The sequence below is a fragment of the Panulirus ornatus genome, chromosome 47 (genome assembly GCF_036320965.1).
Source record: "Panulirus ornatus isolate Po-2019 chromosome 47, ASM3632096v1, whole genome shotgun sequence".
NCBI lineage: Eukaryota > Metazoa > Arthropoda > Malacostraca > Decapoda > Palinuridae > Panulirus > Panulirus ornatus.
In genome coordinates, this window is record NC_092270.1 from 15,767,765 (window position 1) to 15,793,517 (window position 25,753).

General features: G+C 43.3%; 1 protein-coding gene across 2 annotated transcripts in view; it reads left to right on the forward strand.

Moving 5' to 3' along the window:
- Positions 1–25,511, forward strand: part of LOC139763604 (glycine receptor subunit alpha-3-like) — a 221,190-nt gene extending 195,679 nt beyond the window's left edge. For both annotated transcript variants that reach the window (XM_071689813.1, XM_071689814.1), the window contains exon 9: positions 24,658–25,511. In XM_071689813.1, the coding sequence (XP_071545914.1) occupies positions 24,658–25,359 (702 nt within the window). In that variant the 3' untranslated portion in view covers positions 25,360–25,511. The remainder of the gene's footprint in view (positions 1–24,657) is intronic.
- Positions 25,512–25,753: the final 242 nt, after the last annotated feature.

Here is a 25,753-nt window from a genome sequence, read left to right on the forward strand (position 1 = left end):
GTGTGTCTGTGTGTGTGTGTGTGTGTGTGTGTGTGTGTGTGTGTGTGTGTGTGTGTGTGAGTGTGTGTGTGTGTGTGTACCACTGAGATATAGGCCATGGTCCTGAAGTCACAGACCCTTGTTCTATCTAAATGTTATTTTCCTGACATATTTGTAGATAGATATTCAATACTTGAACAAATCACCATATAAATCTGTCTGAATAGATTTCACATTAGATATAAGAGGATAGTTTGAATAATTGATCAGGTGAGGATATTTATGTCTGTTGTGCTGATGTGGCCGTGTCAGTGTTATAAACAGAGGGAGAGAGGGTTTTACTCGTGTTGCTTCGTCTTATATAAATATATATATATATATATATATATATATATATATATATATATATATATATATATATATATATATATATATATATATATATATATATATATATATATATATATATATATATGGTTCTCAGTGAATGTAGGTTTGCGGCAGGGGTGTGTGATGTCTCCATGGTTGTTTAATTTGTTTATGGATGGGGTTGTTAGGGAGGTAAATGCAAGAGTTTTGGAAAGAGGGGCAAGTATGAAGTCTGTTGGGGATGAGAGAGCTTGGGAAGTGAGTCAGTTGTTGTTCGCTGATGATACAGCGCTGGTGGCTGATTCATGTGAGAAACTGCAGAAGCTAGTGACTGAGTTTGGTAAAGTGTGTGGAAGAAGAAAGTTAAGAGCAAATGTGAATAAGAGCAAGGTTATTAGGTACAGTAGGGTTGAGGGTCAAGTCAATTGGGAGGTGAGTTTGAATGGAGAAAAACTGGAGGAAGTGAAGTGTTTTAGATATCTGGGAGTGGATCTGGCAGCGGATGTAACCATGGAAGCGGAAGTGGATCATAGGGTGGGGGAGGGGGCGAAAATTCTGGGGGCCTTGAAGAATGTGTGGAAGTCGAGAACATTATCTCGGAAAGCAAAAATGGGTATGTTTGAAGGAATAGTGGTTCCAACAATGTTGTATGGTTGCGAGGCGTGGGCTATGGATAGAGTTGTGCGCAGGAGGATGGATGTGCTGGAAATGAGATGTTTGAGGACAATGTGTGGTGTGAGGTGGTTTGATCGAGTGAGTAATGTAAGGGTAAGAGAGATGTGTGGAAATAAAAAGAGCGTGGTTGAGAGAGCAGAAGAGGGTGTTTTGAAGTGGTTTGGGCACATGGAGAGGATGAGTGAGGAAAGATTGACCAAGAGGATATATGTGTCGGAGGTGGAGGGAACAAGGAGAAGAGGGAGACCAAATTGGAGGTGGAAAGATGGAGTGAAAAAGATTTTGTGTGATCGGGCCTGAACATGCAGGAGGGTGAAAGGAGGGCAAGGAATAGAGTGAATTGGAGCGATGTGGTATACCGGGGTTGACGTGCTGTCAGTGGATTGAATGAAGGCATGTGAAGCGTTTGGGGTAAGCCATGGAGAGCTGTGTAGGTATGTATATTTGCGTGTGTGGACGGATGTATATACATGTGCATGGGGGGGGTTGGGCCATTTCTTTCGTCTGTTTCCTTGCGCTACCTCGGAAACGCGGGAGACAGCGACAAAGTATATATAAATAAATAATAAATATATATATATATATATATATATATATTATATATATATATATATATATATATATATTTTCTTTTTTCTTTTTGCTTTGGGCGCTGTCTCCTGCGTTTGCGAGGTAGCGCAAGGAAACAGACGAAAGAATTGGCCCAACCCACCCCCATACACATGTATATACATACTTCCACATACGCAAATATACATACCTACACAGCTTTCCATGGTTTACCCCAAACGCTTCACATGCCCTGATTCAATCCACTGATAGCACGTCAACCCCGGCATACCACATCGATCCAATTCACTCTATTCCTTGCCCTCCTTTCACCCTCCTGCATGTTCAGGCCACGATCACACAAAATCTTTTTCACTCCATCTTTTCACCTACGATTTGGTCTCCCACTTCTCCTCGTTCCCTCCACCTCCGACACATATATCCTCTTGGTCAATCTTTCCTCACTCATTCTCTCCATGTGCCCAAACCATTTCAAAACACCCTCTTCTGCTCTCTCAACCACGCTCTTTTTATTTCCACACATCTCCCTTACCCTTCCGTTACTTACTCGATCAATCCACCTCACACCACACATTGTCCTCAGACATCTCATTTCCAGCACATCCATCCTCCTGCGCACAACTCTATCCATAGTCCACGCCTCGCAACCATACAACATTGTTGGAACCACTATTCCTTCAAACATACCCATTTTTGCTTTCCGAGATAATGTTCTCGACTTCCACACATTCTTCAAGGCTCTCAGGATTTTCGCCCCCTCTCCCACCCTATGATCCACTTCCGCTTCCATGGTTCCATCCGCTGCCAGATCTACTCCCAGATATCTAAAACACTTTACTTCCTCCAGTTTTTCTCCATTCAAACTTACCTCCCAATTGACTTGACCCCTCAACCCTACTGTACCTAATAACCTTGCTCTTATTCACATTCACTCTTAACTTTCTTCTTTCACACACTTTACCAAACTCAGTCACCAGCTTCTGCAGTTTCTCACATGAATCAGCCACCAGCGCTGTATCATCAACGAACAACAACTGACTCACTTCCCAAGCTCTCTCATCCCCAACAGACTTCATACTTGCCCCTCTTTCCAAAACTCTTGCATTCACCTCCCTAACAACCCCATCCATAAACAAATTAAACAACCATGGAGACATCACACACCCCTGCCGCAATCCTACATTCACTGAGAACCCCCCCCCCCCCCCCCCCCCCCCCCCCCCCCCCCCCCCCCCCCCCCCCCCCCCCCCCCCCCCCCCCCCCCCCCCCCCCCCCCCCCAATGATCACTTTCCTCTCTCTTCTACAAACTACACATGCCTTACATCCTCGATAAAAACTTTTCACTGCTTCTAACAACTTGCCTCCCACACATATATTTTAATACCTTCCACAGAGCATCTCTTCAACTCTATCTAGTTGCCTTATCCTAAGCCATAAATGCTTCCTACAAATCAATTTGCTTTTCTAAGTATTTCTCACATAATTCTTCAAAGCCAAACACCTGATCCACACATCCTTTACACTTCTGAACCCACACTGCTATTCCCATCTGATTTGCTCTTGTACATTGCCTTCACCCTCTCAATGAATACCCTCCCATATATTTCCCAGAATACTCATACAAACTTATACCTCTGTAATTTGAGCACTCACTCTTATTCCCCTTTGCCTTTGTGACAATGGCACTCATGCACGCATTCCGCCAATCTCAGGCACTCTCCACATGAGTCATACATACATTAAATAACCTTACATACCAGTCAACAATACAGTCACCCCCTTTTTAATATAATTCCATGCCAAATACCATCCAAACCTGCTGCCTTGCTGCTTTCATCTTCCGCCAAAGCTTTTACTACCTTTCTCTGTTTACCAAACTCATTTTCCCTAACCTCCGCATTTGACACCACCTCGACCAAAACTCCCTTTCTGCCACTCTATCATTCAAAAACACATTCAACAACTTCAAAATACTCACTCCATCTTCCTCCACATCACACTACTTGTTATCCACCTCCCCATAATATATATATATAATATATATATATATATATATATATATATATATATATATATATATATAGATATATTTATATATTATATATATATTATATATATATATATATATATATTCCTTTGAGTCCACGGGTAAATGAAACACGAAAAGTTCCCAAGTGATTCGTGTCATAATCACGTCATCAGGGGAGACAGCTAGAGGAAAATATATAGGTTCAGGTTGATTATACATCGAGAGACGAAGTAGGACGCCTTGGTAAACATGTGATTGTCAAAACATTGCAATGAGCGTTCATGAACGTCGTTCATGATGTGAAAAGATTGACAAAGAAGATATAATATTGTGTCAGAGGTGGAGGGAACAAGGAGAAAAGAAGTGGGAGACAAATTGGAGGTGGAAGGATGGAGTGACAAGGATTCTGAGCGATCGGGGCCTGAACATGCAGGGGGTGAAAGGTGTGGCAAGGAAGGGAGGAAATTGGAACGATTGCTGTTTACGGAGTTGAATTGCTGTCATTAGATGTAACCAGGGCATTATGAAGTGTCTGGGGTAAACGTGGAAAGTTCGTATATGCGCCTTGTAGTTAATTGGAAAGGGAGCTTGTGGTTTCGGTACGACTTTCACACCATCCGACATAGCATTAGAGTCCCCCCCCCCCCCCCCCCCCCTCCCCCCCCCCCCACCTTTTGCGACACGAAATTGCGCCACTGAGAGCTCTGTCTCTCCGCTAGCTAGCCCTAACTCGAGCACTCGGAAGGAGGGGGGGGGGTGGCATTTTTTGTGTGGCTGGGTGGCGACGTGAATGGCGCCCCCCCCCCCCCCCCCCCCCCCCCCCCCCCCCCCCCCCCCCCCCCCCCCCCCCCCCCCCCCCCTCCCCCCCCCCCCCCCCCCCCCCCCCCCCCCCACTGAGCAAGTATGATATGTACATGTGTTTATATGTATATCGGCTAGAGAGCGACACTATATATAATGTGTGGTTACAGACCCCACCCCTCGCTCCCCCCCCCCCCAACCCCCCCCCCCCCCCCACCCCCCCCCCCCCCCCCCCACCCCCCCCCCCCCCCCCCCCCCCCCCCCCCGATAAGTTCGTTTTTGTTTAGTTATGTGTATGTGGGTGGGTTGGGCCATTCTTTCGTCTGTTTACTTGCGCTACCTAATCATAATAGTAATAATAATGTGTGTGTGTGTGTTTTGTGTCTGTGTGTGTGTGTGTGTGTACTTTTTTTTTTTGTGTGTGTGTGTGGTGTGTGTGTGGTGTAGTGCAGTGTGTGTGTGTGTGTGTACCACTGAGATATGGCCATGGTCCTGAAGTCACGACCCTTGTTCTATCTATAATTGTTATTTTTCCTGACATATTTGTAGATAAGATATACAATACTTGAACAAATCACCATAATTATAAATCTGTCTGAATAGATTTCACATTAGATATAAGAGGATAGTTTGAATAATTGATCAGGTGAGGATATTTAGTCTGTTGTGTGATGTGGCGCGTGCAGTGTTATAAAAGAGTGAGAGAGGTTTTACTCGGTTGCTTCGTCTTATATAAATATAGTATATATTATATATATTATATATATATATTTATGTATTTATATATATATATATATATAACTATTACCCCCCCCCCCCCCCCCCCCCCCCCACCCCCCCCCCCCCCCCCCCCCCCCCACACCCCCACCATCGACTGATAATATTTATATTTATATTATTTAGGTCTCAGTGAATGTAGGTTTGCGTCTGGGGTGTGTGATGTCTCCATGGTTGTTTAATTGTTTATGGATGGGGTTGTTAGGGAGGTAAAGGCAAGAGTTTTGGAAAGATGGGGCAAGTATGAAGTTGTTGGGGGATGAGAGAGCTTGGGAAGTGAGGTCAGTTGTTGTTCGCTGATTGCTACAAGCGCTGGTGGCTGATTCTTGTGAGAAATGCAGAAGTAGTGACTGAGTTTGGTAAAGTGTGTGGAAGTAGAAAGTTAAGGAGCAAATGTGATAAGAGCAAGGGTAATTAGGTACAGAAGGGGTTGAGGGTAAGTCATTGGAGGTGAGTTTGAATGGGAAAATCTGCGGAAGGAAGTTAAGTGTTTTAGATATCTGGGAGTGGATCTGGCAGCGGATGTAACCATGGAAGCGGAAGTGGATCATAGGGGGGGGAGGGGGCGAAAATTCTGGGGGCTTGAAGGAATGGTGTGGAAGTCGAGAACATTATTCGGAAAGGCAAAAATGGGTATGTTGACAGGGATAGTGTTTTGATGTGTTCCAACATTGTTGTATGGTTGCGAGGTGGGTATGGATAGAGTTGTGCGCAGGAGGATGGATGTGCTGGAAATGATGATGTTTCGAGGACAATGTGTGGTGTGAGGTGGTTTGATCGAGTGATGAGTTAATGTAAGGGGTAAGAAAGAGGTCGTGAATAAAAAGAGCGTGGTTGAGAGAGAGAGAGGGTGTTTTGATATGGTTTGGGACATGGAGAGGATGGTGAGGAATGATTGACAAGAGGATATATGTGTCGGAGGTGGAGGGGACAAGGAGAAGAGGGGACCAATTGGAGGTGGAAAGATGGAGTGAATAGATTTTTGTGTGATCGCGCCTGAACATGCAGGAGGGTGCAGGAGGGCAAGGATTAGAGTGAATTGGAGCGATGTGTATACCGGGGTTGACGTGCTGTCAGTGGATTGAGATGAAGGATGTGAAGCGTTTGGGGTAAGCACATGGGAGCTGTGTAGGTATTGTATATTTTGCGTGTGTGGACGGATGTATATACATGTGCTGGGGGGGTGGGGCATTTCTGTCGTCTGTTTCTTGCGCTACCTCGGAAACGCGGGAGACAGCGACAAAGTATATAAATAAATAATAAATATATATATATATATATTATATTATATATATATATATATATATATATATATTTTCTTTTTTCTTTTTGCTTTGACGCTGTCTCCTGCGTTTGCGAGGTTAGCGCAAGGAAACGACGAAAGATTCGGCCAACCCACCCCCATACAATGTATTACATACTTCCACATACGAAAATACATACCTACACTGCTTTCCATGGTTTACCCAAACGCTTCACATGCCAGATTCAATCCACTGATAGCACGTCAACCCGGCCATACCACATCGATCCAATTCACTCTTCCTTGCCCTCCTTCTCACCCTCCTGCATGTTCAGGCCACGAACCACACAAAATCTTTTTCACTCCATATTTTCACCTACGATTTGGTCTCCCACCTTCTCTCGTCCCTCCACCTCCGACACATATATCCTCTTGGTCAATCTTTCTCCTCATTTCTCTCCATGTGCCCAAACCATTTTCAAAAACACCTTTTGTATGTATCTGTCTCTAACCATGAGTTAAACAAGCATGTGTGTATGTGTAATCCGTACAACTCTCCTTACCCTTCCCAGTTATAGAGTACTCGATATCACTCCCACCACAAATTTCTAAGACACCCCCCCCCCTCACCCACCTTCACCACACCCCCCCCCCCCCCCCCCCCCCCCCCCCCCCCCCCAGAACCCCCCCCACCAAAAACTCCCCCCCCCCTCACACATGCGCAAACTCTATCCCATAGTCCACGCCTGAATCCATACAACATTGTTGGAACCATATTCATACTCAAACATACCATTTTTGCTTTCCGAGATAATGTTCTCGACTTCCACGCATTCTTCAAGGCTCTCAGGATTTTCGCCCACGTCCTCCCCCCAACTCACTTCTGATCCTACTTTCGCTAATTCCATCTTACTCCCCCCTCCCCAACCCCCCCCCCCCCCGCCCCCCCCCCCCCCCCCCCGCCCCCACCCCCCCAGACCGTACTCCAGATATCTAAAACACTTTACTTACTCCGTTTTTCTCCATTCAACTTACCTCCCAATTGACTTTGACCCCCAACCCTACTGTACCTAATAACCTTGCTCTTATTCACATTCACTCTTAACTTTCTTCTTTCACACACTTTACCAAACTCAGTCACCAGCTTCTGCAGTTTCTCACGTAAATCAACCACCACGCTGTATCATCAGCGAACAACAACTGACTCACTTCCAAGCTCTCTCATCCACAACAGACTTCATACTTGCCCCTCTTTCCAAAACTCTTGCATTCACCTCCCTAACAACCCCATCCATAAACAAATCAAACAACCATGGAGACATCACACACCCCTGCCGCAATCCTACATTCACTGAGAACCAATCACTTTCCTCTCTTCCTACACGTACACATGCCTTACATCCTCGATAAAAACTTTTCACTACTTCTAACAAATTGCCTATCACACCATATATTCTTAATACCTTCCACAGAGCATCTCTATCAACTCTATGATATGCCTTCTCCAGATCCATAAATGCTACATACAAATCCATTTGCTTTTCTAAGTATTTCTCACATACATTCTTCAAAGCAAACACCTGATCCACACATCCTCTACCACTTCTGAAACCACACTGCTCTTCCCCAATCTGATGCTCTGCACATGCTTTTCCCTAACCCTCTCACTTTGCACACCACCTCGACCAAAACACCCTATATCTGCCACTCTATCATCAAACACATTCAACAAACCTTCAAAATACTCACTCCATCTCCTTTTCACATCACCACTACTTGTTATCACCTCCCCATTAGCGCCCTTCACTGAAGTTCCCATTTGCTCCCTTGTCTTACGCACTTTATTTACCTCCTTCCAGAACATCTTTTTATTCTCCCTAAAATTTAATGATACTCTCTCACCCCAACTCTCATTTGCCCTCATTTTCACCTCTTGCACCTTCCTCTTGACCTCCTGTCTCTTTCTTTTATACATCTCCCACTCATTTGCATTTTTTCCCTGCAAAAATCGTCCAAATGCCTCTCTCTTCTCTTTCACTAATAATCTTACTTCTTCATCCCACCACTCACTATCCTTTCTAATCAACCCACCTCCCACGCTTCTCATGCCACAAGGATCTTTTGCGCACTCCATCACTGATTCCCAAAGTGCATCCCATTCCTCCCCCACTCCCCTTACTTCCATTGTTCTCACCTTTTTCCATTCTGTACTCAGTCCATCCTGGTACTTTCTCACACAAGTCTCCTTCCCAAGCTCACTTACTCTCACCACCCTCCTCACCCCAACATTCACTCTTCTTTTCTGAAAACCCATACAAATCTTCACCTTAGCCAGCCTCCACAAGATAATGATCAGACATCCCTCCAGTTGCACCTCTCAGCACATTAACATCCAAAAGTCTCTCTTTCGCGCGGCTGTCAGTTAACACGTAATCCAATAACGCTCTCTGGCCATCTCTCCTACTTACATACGTATACTTTTGTATATCTCGCTTTTTAAACCAGGTATTCCCAATCACCAGTCCTTTTTCAGCACATAAATCTACAAGCTCTTCACCATTTCCATTTACAACACTGAACACCCCATGTATACCAATTATTCCCTCAACTGCCACATTACTCACATTTGCATTCAAATCACCCATCACTATAACCCGGTCTTGTGCATCAAAATCACTAACACACTCATTCAGCTGCTCCCAAAACACTTGCCTCTCATGATCTTTCTTCTTCTGCCCAGGTGCATATGCACCAATAATCACCCATCTCTCTCCATCACCTTTCAGTTTTACCCATAGAATCGAGAATTTACTTTCTTACATTCTATCACATACTCCCACAACTCCTGTTTCAGGAGTATTGCTACTCCTTCCCTTGCTCCTGTCCTCTCACTAACCCCTGACATTACTCCCAAGACATTCTCATACCACTCTTCCCCTTTACCCTTGAGCTTCGTTTCACTCAGAGCCAAAACATCCAGGTTCCTTTCCTCAAACATACTACCTATCTCTCCTTTTTTCACATCTTGGTTACATCCACACACATTTAGACACCCCAATCTGAGTCTACGAGGAGGATGAGCACTCCCCGCGTGACTCCTTCTTCTGTTTCCCATTTTTAGAAAGTTAAAATACAAGGAGGGGAGGATTTCTGGCCCCCCGCTCCCGTCCCCTCTAGTCGCCTTCTCCGACACGTGAGGAATACGTGGGAAGTATTCTTTCACCCCTATCCCCAGGGATAATATATATATATATATATATATATATATATATATATATATATATATATATATATATATATATATATATATATATATATATATATATATATATATATATATATATATATATGCACATATATACATACATATACACATATACACACACATATATATATATATATATATATATATATATATATATATATATATATATATATATATATATATATATATATATATATATATATATATATATATATATATATATATACACATATATATGTATATATATACATATATATATATATATATATATATATATATATATATATATATATATATATATATATATATATTATTATTATTATTTTGCTTTGTCGCTGTCTCCCGCATTTGCGAGGTAGCGCAAGGAAACAGACGAAAGAAATGGCCCAACCCACTCCCATACACATGTATATACACACACGTCCACACATGTAAATATACATACCTATACATCTCAATGTACACATATATATACACACACAGACACATACATATATACTCATGCACAAAATTCACACTGTCTGCCTTTATTCATTCCCATCGCCACCTCGCCACACATGGAATACCATCCCCCTCCCCCCTCATGTGTGGGGGGTAGCGCTAGGATAAGACAACAAAGGCCTCATTAGCTCACACTCAGTCTCTAGCTGTCGTGCAATAAAGCCCGAAACCACAGCTCCCTTTCCACATCCAGGCCCGACACAGCTTTCCATAGTTTACCCCAGACGCTTCACATGCCCTGATTCAATCCACTGACAGCACGTCAACCCCAGTATACCACATCGATCTAATTCACTCTGTTCCTTGCCCGCCTTTCACCCTCCTGCATGTTCGGGCCCCGATCATTCAAAATCTTTTTCACTCCATCTTTTCACCTCCAATTTGGTCTCCCACTTCTCCTCGTTCGCTCCACCTCCGACACATATATCCTCTTGGTCAATCTTTCCTCACTCATTCTCTCCATGTGAATAAATAAATATATATATATATATATATATATATATATATATATATATATATATATATATATATATATATATATATATATTTTTTTTTTTTTTTTTTTTTGCTTTGTCGCTGTCTCCCGCGTTTGCGAGGTAGCGCAAGGAAACAGACGAAAGAAATGGCCCAACCCACCCCCATACACATGCCTTGCTTCAATCCACTGACAGCACGTCAACCCCGGTATACCACATCGCTCCAATTCACTCTATTCTTTGCTCTCCTTTCACCCTCCTGCATATTCAGGCCCCGATCGTACAAAATCTTTTTCACTCCATCTTTCCACCTCCAATTTAGTCTCCCTCTTCTCCTCGTTCCCTCCACCTCCGACACATATATCCTCTTGGTCAATCTTTCCTCACTCATTCTCTCCATGTGACCAAACCATTTCAAAACACCCTCTTCTGCTCTCTCAACCACGCTCTTTTTATTTCCACATATCTCTCTTACTCTTACGTTACTTAGTCGATCAAACCACCTCACACCACACATTGTCCTCAAACATCTCATTTCCAGCACATCCATCCTTCTCCGCACAACTCTATCCATATTCCACGCCTCGCAACCATACAACATTGTTGGAACCACTATTCCTTCAAACATACCCATTTTTGCTTTCTGAGATAATGTTCTCGACTTCCACACATTCTTCAAGGCTCCCAGAATTCTCGCCCCCTCCCCCACCCTATGATCCACTTCCGCTTCCATGGTTCCATCCGCTGACAGATCCACTCCCAGATATCTAAAACACTTCACTTCCTCCAGTTTTTCTCCATTTAAATTCACCTCCCAATTGAATTGACCCTCAACCCTACTGTCCCTAATAACCTTGCTCTTATTCACATTTACTCTTAACTTTCTTCTTTCACACACTTTACCAAACTCAGTCACCAGCTTCTGCAGTTTCTCACATGAATCAGCCACCAGCGCTGTATCATCAGCGAACAACAACTGACTCACTTCCCAAGCTCTCTCATCCCCAACAGACTTCATACTTGCCCCTCTTTCCAAAACTCTTGCATTCACCTCCCTAACAACCCCATCCATAAACAAATTAAACAACCATGGAGACATCACACACCCCTGCCGCAAACCTACATTCACTGAGAACCAATCACTTTCCTCTCTTCCTACACGTACACATGCCTTACATCCTCGATAAAAACTTTTCACTGCTTCTAACAACTTGCCTCCCACACCATATATTCTTAATACCGTCCACAGAGCATCTCTATCAACTCTATCATATGCCTTCTCCAGATCCATAAATGCTACATACAAATCCATTTGCTTTTCTAAGTATTTCTCACATACATTCTTCAAAGCAAACACCTGATCCACACATCCTTTACCACTTCTGAAACCACACTGCTCTTCCCCAATCTGATGCTCTGTACATGCCTTCACCCTCTCAATGAATACCCTCCCATATAATTTCCCAGGAATACTCAACAAACTTATACCTCTGTAATTTGAGCACTCACTCTTATCCCCTTTGCCTTTGTACAATGGCACTATGCACGCATTCCGCCAATCCTCAGGCACCTCACCATGAGTCATACATACATTAAATAACCTTACCAACCAGTCAACAATACAGTCACCCCCTTTTTTAATAAATTCCACTGCAATACCATCCAAACCTGCTGCCTTGCTGGCTTTCATCTTCCGCAAAGCTTTTACTACCTCTTCTCTGTTTACCAACTCATTTTCCCTAACCCTCGCACTTTGCACACCACCTCGACCAAAACTCCCTATATCTGCCACTCTATCATCAAACACATTCAACAAACCTTCAAAATACTCACTCCATCTCCTCACATCACCACTACTTGTTATCACCTCCCCATATATATATATATATATATATATATATATATATATATATATATATATATATATATATATATATATATATATATATATATATATATATATATATATATATATATTCCTATGAGTCCACGGGTAAAATGAAACACGAAAAGTTCCCAAGTGCACCTTCGTGTAATAATCACGTCATCAGGGGAGACACTAGAGAGAAATATAATAGTCAGTTGATATACATCGAAGAGACGAAGCTAGGACGCCACTTGGTAAACATGTGATTGTCCAAAACATGCAATGAGCGTTCATGAACGCTCGTTCATGAGTGTGAAAAGATTGACAAAGAAGATATATGTGTCAGAGGTGGAGGGAACAAGGAGAAGTGGGAGACCAAATTGGAGGTGGAAGGATGGAGTGACAAAGATTCTGAGCGATCGGGGCCTGAACATGCAGGGGGGTGAAAGGTGTGCAAGGAAGGGAGTGAATTGGAACGATGCGGTTTACCGGAGTTGATGTGCTGTCAATAGATGTAACCAGGGCATATGAAGTGTCTGGGGTAAACCGTGGAAAGTTTGTAGGGCCTGTATGTGGAAAGGGAGCTGTGGTTTCGGTGCATTACACATGACAGCTAGAGACTGAGTGTGAACGAATGTCGCCTTTGTTGTTTGTTCCTAGCCCTAACTCGCACGCACGCGGATGGAGGGGGGGGGGGGGTGGCATTTTTTGTGTGGCGGGGTGGCGACGTGAATGGACGAAGGCAGCAAGTATGAATATGTACATGTGTTTATATGTATATGTCTGTGTATATATATGTGTGTATATGTTCATGTGTGGACGTTTATGTTTATTTATGTGTATGTGGGTGGGTTGGGCCATTCTTTCGTCTGTTTCCTTGCGCTACCTAATCATAATAGTAATAATAATGTGTGTGTGTGTGTGTGTCTGTGTGTGTGTGTGTGTGTGTGTGTGTGTGTGTGTGTGTGTGTGTGTGTGTGAGTGTGTGTGTGTGTGTGTACCACTGAGATATAGGCCATGGTCCTGAAGTCACAGACCCTTGTTCTATCTAAATGTTATTTTCCTGACATATTTGTAGATAGATATTCAATACTTGAACAAATCACCATATAAATCTGTCTGAATAGATTTCACATTAGATATAAGAGGATAGTTTGAATAATTGATCAGGTGAGGATATTTATGTCTGTTGTGCTGATGTGGCCGTGTCAGTGTTATAAACAGAGGGAGAGAGGGTTTTACTCGTGTTGCTTCGTCTTATATAAATATATATATATATATATATATATATATATATATATATATATATATATATATATATATATATATATATATATATATATATATATATATATATATATATATATATGGTTCTCAGTGAATGTAGGTTTGCGTCAGGGGTGTGTGATGTCTCCATGGTTGTTTAATTTGTTTATGGATGGGGTTGTTAGGGAGGTAAATGCAAGAGTTTTGGAAAGAGGGGCAAGTATGAAGTCTGTTGGGGATGAGAGAGCTTGGGAAGTGAGTCAGTTGTTGTTCGCTGATGATACAGCGCTGGTGGCTGATTCATGTGAGAAACTGCAGAAGCTAGTGACTGAGTTTGGTAAAGTGTGTGGAAGAAGAAAGTTAAGAGCAAATGTGAATAAGAGCAAGGTTATTAGGTACAGTAGGGTTGAGGGTCAAGTCAATTGGGAGGTGAGTTTGAATGGAGAAAAACTGGAGGAAGTGAAGTGTTTTAGATATCTGGGAGTGGATCTGGCAGCGGATGTAACCATGGAAGCGGAAGTGGATCATAGGGTGGGGGAGGGGGCGAAAATTCTGGGGGCCTTGAAGAATGTGTGGAAGTCGAGAACATTATCTCGGAAAGCAAAAATGGGTATGTTTGAAGGAATAGTGGTTCCAACAATGTTGTATGGTTGCGAGGCGTGGGCTATGGATAGAGTTGTGCGCAGGAGGATGGATGTGCTGGAAATGAGATGTTTGAGGACAATGTGTGGTGTGAGGTGGTTTGATCGAGTGAGTAATGTAAGGGTAAGAGAGATGTGTGGAAATAAAAAGAGCGTGGTTGAGAGAGCAGAAGAGGGTGTTTTGAAGTGGTTTGGGCACATGGAGAGGATGAGTGAGGAAAGATTGACCAAGAGGATATATGTGTCGGAGGTGGAGGGAACAAGGAGAAGAGGGAGACCAAATTGGAGGTGGAAAGATGGAGTGAAAAAGATTTTGTGTGATCGGCGCCTGAACATGCAGGAGGGTGAAAGGAGGGCAAGGAATAGAGTGAATTGGAGCGATGTGGTATACCGGGGTTGACGTGCTGTCAGTGGATTGAATGAAGGCATGTGAAGCGTTTGGGGTAAGCCATGGAGAGCTGTGTAGGTATGTATATTTGCGTGTGTGGACGGATGTATATACATGTGCATGGGGGGGGTTGGGCCATTTCTTTCGTCTGTTTCCTTGCGCTACCTCGGAAACGCGGGAGACAGCGACAAAGTATAATAAATAAATAATAAATATATATATATATATATATATATATATATATATATATATATATATATATTTTCTTTTTTCTTTTTGCTTTGACGCTGTCTCCTGCGTTTGCGAGGTAGCGCAAGGAAACAGACGAAAGAATTGGCCCAACCCACCCCCATACACATGTATATACATACTTCCACATACGCAAACATACATACCTACACAGCTTTCCATGGTTTACCCCAAACGCTTCACATGCCCTGATTCAATCCACTGATAGCACGTCAACCCCGGCATACCACATCGATCCAATTCACTCTATTCCTTGCCCTCCTTTCACCCTCCTGCATGTTCAGGCCACGATCACACAAAATCTTTTTCACTCCATCTTTTCACCTACGATTTGGTCTCCCACTTCTCCTCGTTCCCTCCACCTCCGACACATATATCCTCTTGGTCAATCTTTCCTCACTCATTCTCTCCATGTGCCCAAACCATTTCAAAACACCCTCTTCTGCTCTCTCAACCACGCTCTTTTTATTTCCACACATCTCCCTTACCCTTCCGTTACTTACTCGATCAATCCACCTCACACCACACATTGTCCTCAGACATCTCATTTCCAGCACATCCATCCTCCTGCGCACAACTCTATCCATAGTCCACGCCTCGCAACCATACAACATTGTTGGAACCACTATTCCTTCAAACATACCCATTTTTGCTTTCCGAGATAATGTTCTCGACTTCCACGCATTCTTCAAGGCTCTCAGGATTTTCGCCCCCTCTCCCACCCTATGATCCACTTCCGCTTCCATGGTTCCATCCGCTGCCAGATCTACTCCCAGATATCTAAAACACTTTACTTCCTCCAGTTTTTCTCCATTCAAACTTACCTCCCAATTGACTTGACCCCTCAACCCTACTGTACCTAATAACCTTGCTCTTATTCACATTCACTCTTAACTTTCTTCTTTCACACACTTTACCAAACTCAGTCACCAGCTTCTGCAGTTTCTCACATGAATCAGCCACCAGCGCTGTATCATCAACGAACAACAACTGACTCACTTCCCAAGCTCTCTCATCCCCAACAGACTTCATACTTGCCCCTCTTTCCAAAACTCTTGCATTCACCTCCCTAACAACCCCATCCATAAACAAATTAAACAACCATGGAGACATCACACACCCCTGCCGCAATCCTACATTCACTGAGAACCAATCACTTTCCTCTCTCTTCCTACACGTACACATGCCTTACATCCTCGATAAAAACTTTTCACTGCTTCTAACAACTTGCCTCCCACACCATATATTCTTAATACCTTCCACAGAGCATCTCTATCAACTCTATGATATGCCTTCTCCAGATCCATAAATGCTACATACAAATCCATTTGCTTTTCTAAGTATTTCTCACATACATTCTTCAAAGCAAACACCTGATCCACACATCCTCTACCACTTCTGAAACCACACTGCTCTTCCCCAATCTGATGCTCTGTACATGCCTTCACCCTCTCAATCAATACCCTCCCATATAATTTACCAGGAATACTCAACAAACTTATACCTCTGTAATTTGAGCACTCACTCTTATCCCCTTTGCCTTTGTACAATGGCACTATGCACGCATTCCGCCCATCCTCTGGTACCTCACCATGAGTCATATATACATTAAATAATCTTACCAACCAGTCAACAATACAGTCACCCACTTTTTTAATAAATTTAATAAATAAATAAATATATATATATATTTTTTTTTTATTATCATTATACTTTGTCGCTGTCTCCCGCGTTTGCGAGGTAGCGCAAGGAAACAGACGAAAGAAATGGCCCAACCCACCCCCATACACATGTATATACACACGTCCACACACGCAAATATACATACCTACACAGCTTTCCATGGTTTACCCCAGACGCTTCACATGCCTTGATTCAATCCACTGACAGCACGTCAACCCCGGTATACCACATCGCTCCAATTCACTCTATTCCTTGCCCTCCTTTCACCCTCCTGCATGTTCAGGCCCCGATCACACAAAATCTTTTTCACTCCATCTTTCCACCTCCAATTTGGTCTCCCTCTTCCCCTCGTTCCCTCCACCTCCGACACATATATCCACTTGGTCAATCTTTCCTCACTCATTCTCTCCATGTGCCCAAACCACTTCAAAACACCCTCTTCTGCTCTCTCAACCACGCTCTTTTTATTTCCACACATCTCTCTTACCCTTACGTTATTCACTCGATCAAACCACCTCACACCACACATTGTCCTCAAACATCTCATTTCCAGCACATCCATCCTCCTGCGCACAACTCTGTCCATAGCCAACGCCTCGCAACCATACAACATTGTTGGAACCACTATTCCTTCAAACATACCCATTTTTGCTTTCCGAGATAATGTTCTCGACTTCCACACATTCTTCAAGGCCCCCAGAATTTTCGCCCCCTCCCCCACCCTATGATCCACTTCCGCTTCCATGGTTCCATCCGCTGCCAGATCCACTCCCAGATATCTAAAACACTTCACTTCCTCGAGTTTTTCTCCATTAAAACTCACCTCCCAATTGACTTGACCCTCAACCCTACTGTACCTAATAACCTTGCTCTTATTCACATTTACTCTTAACTTTCTTCTTCCACACACTTTACCAAACTCAGTCACCAGCTTCTGCAGTTTCTCACATGAATTAGCCACCAGCGCTGTATCATCAGCGAACAACAACTGACTCACTTCCCAAGCTCTCTCATCCCCAACAGACTTCATACTTGCCCCTCTTTCCAAAACTCTTGCATTTACCTCCCTAACAACCCCATCCATAAACAAATTAAACAACCATGGAGACATCACACACCCCTGCCGCAAACCTACATTCACTGAGAACCAATCACTTTCCTCTCTTCCTACACGTACACATGCCTTACATCCTCGATAAAAACTTTTCACTGCTTCTAACAACTTTCCTCCCACACCATATATTCTTAATACCTTCCACAGAGCATCTCTATCAACTCTATCATATGCCTTCTCCAGATCCATAAATGCTACATACAAATCCATTTGCTTTTCTAAGTATTTCTCACATACATTCTTCAAAGCAAACACCTGATCCACACATCCTCTACCACTTCTGAAACCACACTGCTCTTCCCCGATCTGATGCTCTGTACATGCCTTCACCCTCTCAATCAATACCCTCCCATATAATTTCCCAGGAATACTCAACAAACTTATACCTCTGTAATTTGAGCACTCACTCTTATCCCCTTTGCCTTTGTACAATGGCACTATGCACGCATTCCGCCAATCCTCAGGCACCTCACCATGAGTCATACATACATTAAATAACCTTACCAACCAGTCAACAATACAGTCACCCCCTTTTTTAATAAATTCCACTGCATTACCATCCAAACCTGCTGCCTTGCCGGCTTTCATCTTCCGCAAAGCTTTCACTACCTCTTCTCTGTTTACCAAATCATTTTCCCTAACCCTCTCACTTTGCACACCACCTCGACCAAAACACCCTATATCTGCCACTCTATCATCAAACACATTCAACAAACCTTCAAAATACTCACTCCATCTCCTTCTCACATCACCACTACTTGTTATCACCTCCCCATTTGCGCCCTTCACTGAAGTTCCCATTTGCTCCCTTGTCTTACGCACTTTATTTACCTCCTTCCAGAACATCTTTTTATTCTCCCTAAAATTTAATGATACTCTCTCACCCCAACTCTCATTTCCCCTTTTTTTCACCTCTTGCACCTTTCTCTTGACCTCCTGTCTCTTTCTTTTATACATCTCCCACTCAATTGCATTTTTTCCCTGCAAAATTCGTCCAAATGCCTCTCTCTTCTCTTTCACTAATACTCTTACTTCTTCATCCCACCACTCACTTCCCTTTCTAATCAACCCACCTCCCACTCTTCTCATGCCACAAGCATCTTTTGCGCAAGCCATCACTGATTCCCTAAATACATCCCATTCCTCCCCCACTCCCCTTACTTCCATTGTTCTCACCTTTTTCCATTCTGTACTCAGTCTCTCCTGGTACTTCCTCACACAGGTCTCCTTCCCAAGCTCACTTACTCTCACCACCCTCTTCACCCCAACATTCACTCTTCTTTTCTGAAAACCCATACAAATCTTCACCTTAGCCTCCACAAGATAATGATCAGACATCCCTCCAGTTGCACCTCTCAGCACATTAACATCCAAAAGTCTCTCTTTCGCACGCCTGTCAATTAACACGTAATCCAATAACGCTCTCTGGCCATCTCTCCTACTTACATAAGTATACTTATGTATATCTCGCTTTTTAAACCAGGTATTCCCAATCATCAGTCCTTTTTCAGCACATAAATCTACAAGCTCTTCACCATTACCATTTACAACACTGAACACCCCATGTATACCAATTATTCCCTCAACTGCCACATTACTCACCTTTGCATTCAAATCACCCATCACTATAACCCGGTCTCGTGCATCAAAACCACTAACACACTCATTCGGCTGCTCCCAAAACACTTGCCTCTCATGATCTTTCTTCTCATGCCCAGGTGCATATGCACCAATAATCACCCACCTCTCTCCATCAACTTTCAGTTTTACCCATGTTAATCGAGAATTTACTTTCTTACATTCTATCACATACTCCCACAACTCCTGTTTCAGGAGTATTGCTACTCCTTCCCTTGCTCTTGTCCTCTCACTAACCCCTGACTTTACTCCCCAGACATTCCCAAACCACTCTTCCCCTTTACCCTTGAGCTTCGTTTCACTCAGAGCCAAAACATCCAGGTTCCTTTCCTCAAACATACTACCTATCTCTCCTTTTTTCACATCTTGGTTACATCCACACACATTTAGGCACCCCACTCTGAGCCTTCGAGGAGGATGAGCACTCCCCGCGTGACTCCTTCTTCTGTTTCCCATTTTAGAAAGTTAATACAAGGAGGGGAGGATTTCTGGCCCCCCGCTCCCGTCCCCTCTAGTCGCTTTCTACGACACGCGAGGAATACGTGGGAAGTATTCTTTCACCCCTATCCCCAGGGATAATATACATATATATATACATATACACATACACACACATACACATACATACGCACATATACACACACACACACATACATATATATACATATGAAAAATGTAAGAAACAATTTAGAAACCTGAAACTTCTAGCTTGAAATGAATGAAAAAAAAAAAAAAAATGAATGTCACATAATGGTTCAACCTCTGACTATGGAAAAAGGAAATGTATAATTTATTTACACAAACGTCAATAGTAGTTCTCATCAATTTGACCACTGTATCAATAAGCTTCAATGTCTAAGCTACATTTTTTCTAATTTCACTATTTTCTTGTCAAAACACCATGTATGAAAACTATCACTCCAGTAACACAACTATAAACATTTACTTCCCCTTTAAAAAGTTCTGGGTAAAGTCTGTCTCGATACACTGCGGGACACTCTACCACCTGGCGAGGTTTGTGTTATATATATATATATATATATATATATATATATATATATATATATATATATATATATATATATATATATATATATATATATATATAAACATATATATATATACATTCGCATACATACGCACATATACACACACACAAACATATACATATATATTTTTTTTTTCTTTATTATACTTTGTCGCTGTCTCCCGCGTTTGCGAGGTAGCGCAAGGAAACAGACGAAAGAAATGGCCCAACCCCCCCATACACATGTATATACATACGTCCACACACGCAAATATACATACCTACACAGCTTTCCATGGTTTACCCCAGACGCTTCACATGCCTTGATTCAATCCACTGACAGCACGTCAGCCCCGGTATACCACATCGCTCCAATTCACTCTATTCCTTGCCCTCCTTTCACCCTCCTGCATGTTCAGGCGCCGATCACACAAAATCTTTTTCACTCCATCTTTCCACCTCCAATTTGGTCTCCCTCTTCTCCTCGTTCCCTCCACCTCCGACACATATATCCTCTTGGTCAATCTTTCCTCACTCATTCTCTCCATGTGCCCAAACCACTTCAAAACACCCTCTTCTGCTCTCTCAACCACGCTCTTTTTATTTCCACACATCTCTCTTACACTTACGTTACTCACTCGATCAAACCACCTCACACCACACATTGTCCTCAAACATCTCATTTCCAGGACATCCATCCTCCTGCGCACAACTCTATCCATAGCCCACGCCTCGAAACCATACAACATTGTTGGAACCACTATTCCTTCAAACATACCCATTTTTGCTTTCCGAGATAATGTTCTCGACTTCCACACATTCTTCAAGGCCCCCAGGATTTTCGCCCCCTCCCCCACCCTATGATCCACTTCCGCTTCCATGGTTCCATCCGCTGACAGATCCACTCCCAGATATCTAAAACACCTCACTTCCTCCAGTTTTTCTCCATTCAAACTCACCTCCCAATTGACTTGACCCTCAACCCTACTGTACCTAATAACCTTGCTCTTATTCACATTTACTCTTAACTTTCTTCTTCCACACACTTTACCAAACTCAGTCACCAGCTTCTGCAGTTTCTCACATGAATCAGCCACCAGCGCTGTATCATCAGCGAACAACAACTGACTCACTTCCCAAGCTCTCTCATCCCCAACAGACTTCATACTTGCCCCTCTTTCCAAAACTCTTGCATTTACCTCCCTAACAACCCCATCCATAAACAAATTAAACAACCATGGAGACATCACACACCCCTGCCGCAAACCTACATTCACTGAGAGCCAATCACTTTCCTCTCTTCCTACACCTACACATGCCTTACATCCTCGATAAAAACTTTTTACTGCTTCTAACAACTTTCCTCCCACACCATATATTCTTAATACCTTCCACAGAGCATCTCTATCAACTCTATGATATGCCTTCTCCAGATCCATAAATGCTACATACAAATCCATTTGCTTTTCTAAGTATTTCTCACATACATTCTTCAAAGCAAACACCTGATCCACACATCCTCTACCACTTCTGAAACCACACTGCTCTTCCCCAATCTGATGCTCTGTACATGCCTTCACCCTCTCAATCAATACCCTCCCATATAATTTACCAGGAATACTCAACAAACTTATACCTCTGTAATTTGAGCACTCACTCTTATCCCCTTTGCCTTTGTACAATGGCACTATGCACGCATTCCGCCTATCCTCAGGCACCTCACCATGAGTCATACACACATTAGATAACCTTACCAACCAGTCCACAATACAGTCACCCCCTTTTTTAATAAATTCCACTGCAATACCATCCAAACCTTGCTGCCTTGCCGGCTTTCATCTTCCGCAAAGCTTTCACTACCTCTTCTCTGTTTACCAAATCATTTTCCCTAACCCTCTCACTTTGCACACCACCTCGACCAAAACACCCTATATCTGCCACTCTATCATCAAACACATTCAACAAACCTTCAAAATACTCACTCCATCTCCTTCTCACATCACCACTACTTGTTATCACCTCCCCATTTGCGCCCTTCACTGAAGTACATATATATACATATATATACATATGAAAAATGTAAGAAATAATTTAGAAAACTGAACCTTCTAGCTTGAAATGAAATGAAAAAATGAATGTCACATAATGGTTCAACCTCTGGCTATGGAAAAGGGAAATGTATAATTTATTTACACAAACGTCAATAGTAGTTCTCATCAATTTAACCACTGTATCAATAAGCTTCAATGTCTATATATATATATATATATATATATATATATATATATATATATATATATATATATATATATATATATATATATATATATATATATATATTCATTTATTCAATTACTTAGTTTGCTTTGTCGCTGTCTCCCGCATTAGCGAGGTAGCGCAAGGAAACAGACGAAAGAATGGCCCAACCCACCCACATACACGTCCAAACGCAAATATACATACCTATACACACCAACGTGAGACGAAGGGTATTCGAGTACATAGTATTCGAATATTCATGGCACTATGCAAGTACTCCAATCCTCAGGCACTTCATCATGGTCAATACATACACTGAATATCCTTACTAACCAATCAACAACACAGCCATCCCTTTTTTAATAAGTTCCACTGTAATACTATCCAAACCCGCCGTCTTGCCTGATTCTATCTTTTGCAAATGCTTTCACTACCTCTTCTCTCTTAACCAAATCATTCTCCCTGACTCTCTCACTTCAAAACCACCCCGACGAAACAACCTATATCTGCCACATTCAACAAGCCTCCAAAATACTCACTCCATCTCCTTTTCACTCCATTACTATCTGTTATCACTTCCTCACTTGCTCCCTTCACGTTATTTACCTCCTTCCAAAACATCTTTTTATTCTCCCTAACATTTCATGACACTTTCTCACCCCAACTCTCATTTGCCCTCTTTTTCACCTCTTGCACCTTTCTTTTATTCATCTCCCAGTCAATTGCTCTGCTTCCCTGCAAATATCGTCCAAGGGAAGGTTGGTCTGCCGCAGAGGTGTGATATCACCATGGCTATTTGAACCGTTTATGGATCGCGTGGTGCAGGAGGCTGGATAAAGGGGCGAGTACGCAGCTGTAGGGAATGAGAGGGCCTGGGAAGTGTGTCAGTTGTTGTCTGCCGATGATACAACACTGGTGGCTGATTCGAGTGAGAAAATGCAGAAGTTGGTGACTAATTCTGAAATGATGTGTGAAAGGAGCAAGTTGAGAAGAAATTTGAATAAATGAAAGGAAATTATATTTAACATGGTTGAGAGACGGGTTAGTTAGGTTGTGAATTTGAATGGAGAAAAACTGGAGGTAGTAAAAGGCTTTAATTATCTGGGAGTGGACTTGGCAGTGAATGGAACTTTGGAAGCTGAAGTTAGTCATAGGGTGGATGAGGGGGGCGAAGGTTCTGGGAACGATGAAGAATGTCTGGAGAATATCATACTGGGAGGGCAAAAATGGATATGTTTGATGTAAGCAACATTATAAGAATGCGAGGTGTGTGGATGTGCGCAGGTTGTGGATATGGTGGAACTGAAATGTTTTGGGACAATATGTGGTGTGAGGTGGTTTGATGGAGTAAGTAATGAAAGGATAAGAAAAGTGTGGTAATAAAAAGTTTGGTTAAGAGAGCAGAAGAGGGTGTGGTTAAGTGGTTTGAATATATAGAGTGAATGAGTGAGGAAAGGATGACAAAGAGGAAGTGGAAGGAACAAGGAGAAGGAGACAAATTTGGAGATGAAAGGATGGAGTGAAAAGATTTTTAGTGGCCGGCCAGGTCCTGAACATGCAGGAAAGCGAAAGGTGTGCACGGAATAGAATGAATTGGAAACTTTGTGGCATGCTAGGACTGAAGTGCTGTCAATGCAGTGAACCAGGGTATGTGAAGCGTCCGGGGAAAACCATGGAAAGGTCTGTGGGGCCTGGATTACCATAGGGAACTGTGGTTTCGATGCATCACAAGCGAATGTTCCTAGCGCTACATCGCTAGTGTGGAAAATTGCGATCAACCTTTTTTTTTTCCATTTTCTAGCCTACTCCGTGTTCATGTAACTTCCTGTTTAATTCCAGGAGACCAGAGATGGTGTTGGGGAGAGTAGCTGCAGCAGCAACAGAGGCGGTGATGGGGAGAACAGCAGCAACAGAGGCGGTGGTGGGGAGAACAACAGCAACAGAGGCGGTGGTGGGGAGAACAGCACCTGCAACAGAGGCGGTGGTGGGGAGAACAGCAGCAACAGAGGCGGTGGTGGGGAGAACAGCAGCAACAGAGGCGGTGATGGGGAGAACAGCAGCAACAGAGGCGGTGGTGGGGAGAACAGCAGCAACAGAGGCGGTGATGGGGAGAACAGCACCTGCAACAGAGGCGGTGGTGGGGAGAACAGCAGCAACAGAGGCAGTGGTGGGGAGAACAGCTACAACAGGAACAACATTGATGACAATGACTCTCACCCGAACTTGGTCCAGGTCGCCGACCACCTCACTGGCGGCCACGCCCCCGCTGGTGACGTAAACCATGACGCGAGGACCGGTGGAGGTCAGCAGGCAAGGTCAGGAGACATATCCTCCATCACTACCAGCCGCTGCTACCAACACCATGACGAGGGTACGTGTGTTCCTGCCCTCAGTGACGTGGCGCTGTCTTGTCTGCCGCCACGGTGGCGTCAGCAGGTCCTGCTGGCCAAGAGGATAGATAAGGTGTGTAGGGCGGTGTTCCCAGCGCTCTTCCTCTTGTTCAACCTCGTCTACTGGCTCTACTACCAGGCTCTGACCTGAGGACATGTGTGTAAAGGCGTTTGGCTCGTATGACCAGTTGTCTCGTTACCAGGTCTCGACAATAGTGCCAGATTTCGACACTGGTGTTAGGTCTCGAGTTAATGCTGGTGTCAGATCTCGAGACAGTGCTGGTGCCAGGTCTCGACACTACTGCTAGGTTTAGAGATTATGCTGGCCCAAGAACTCGAGACAATACTGCTGCCAGGTACTGGTGCCAGGTCTCGACAGTGATGCCATGTCTCGACAGTGGTGCTAGGTCTCGACAGTGATGCCAGGTCTCGACAGTGGTGCCAGGTCTCGACTTTGGTGCCAGGTCTCGACACTGGTGCCAGGTCTCGATAGTATGCTTGGTCTCGACTGTGGTGCCAGGTCTCGACTTTGGTGCCAGGTCTCG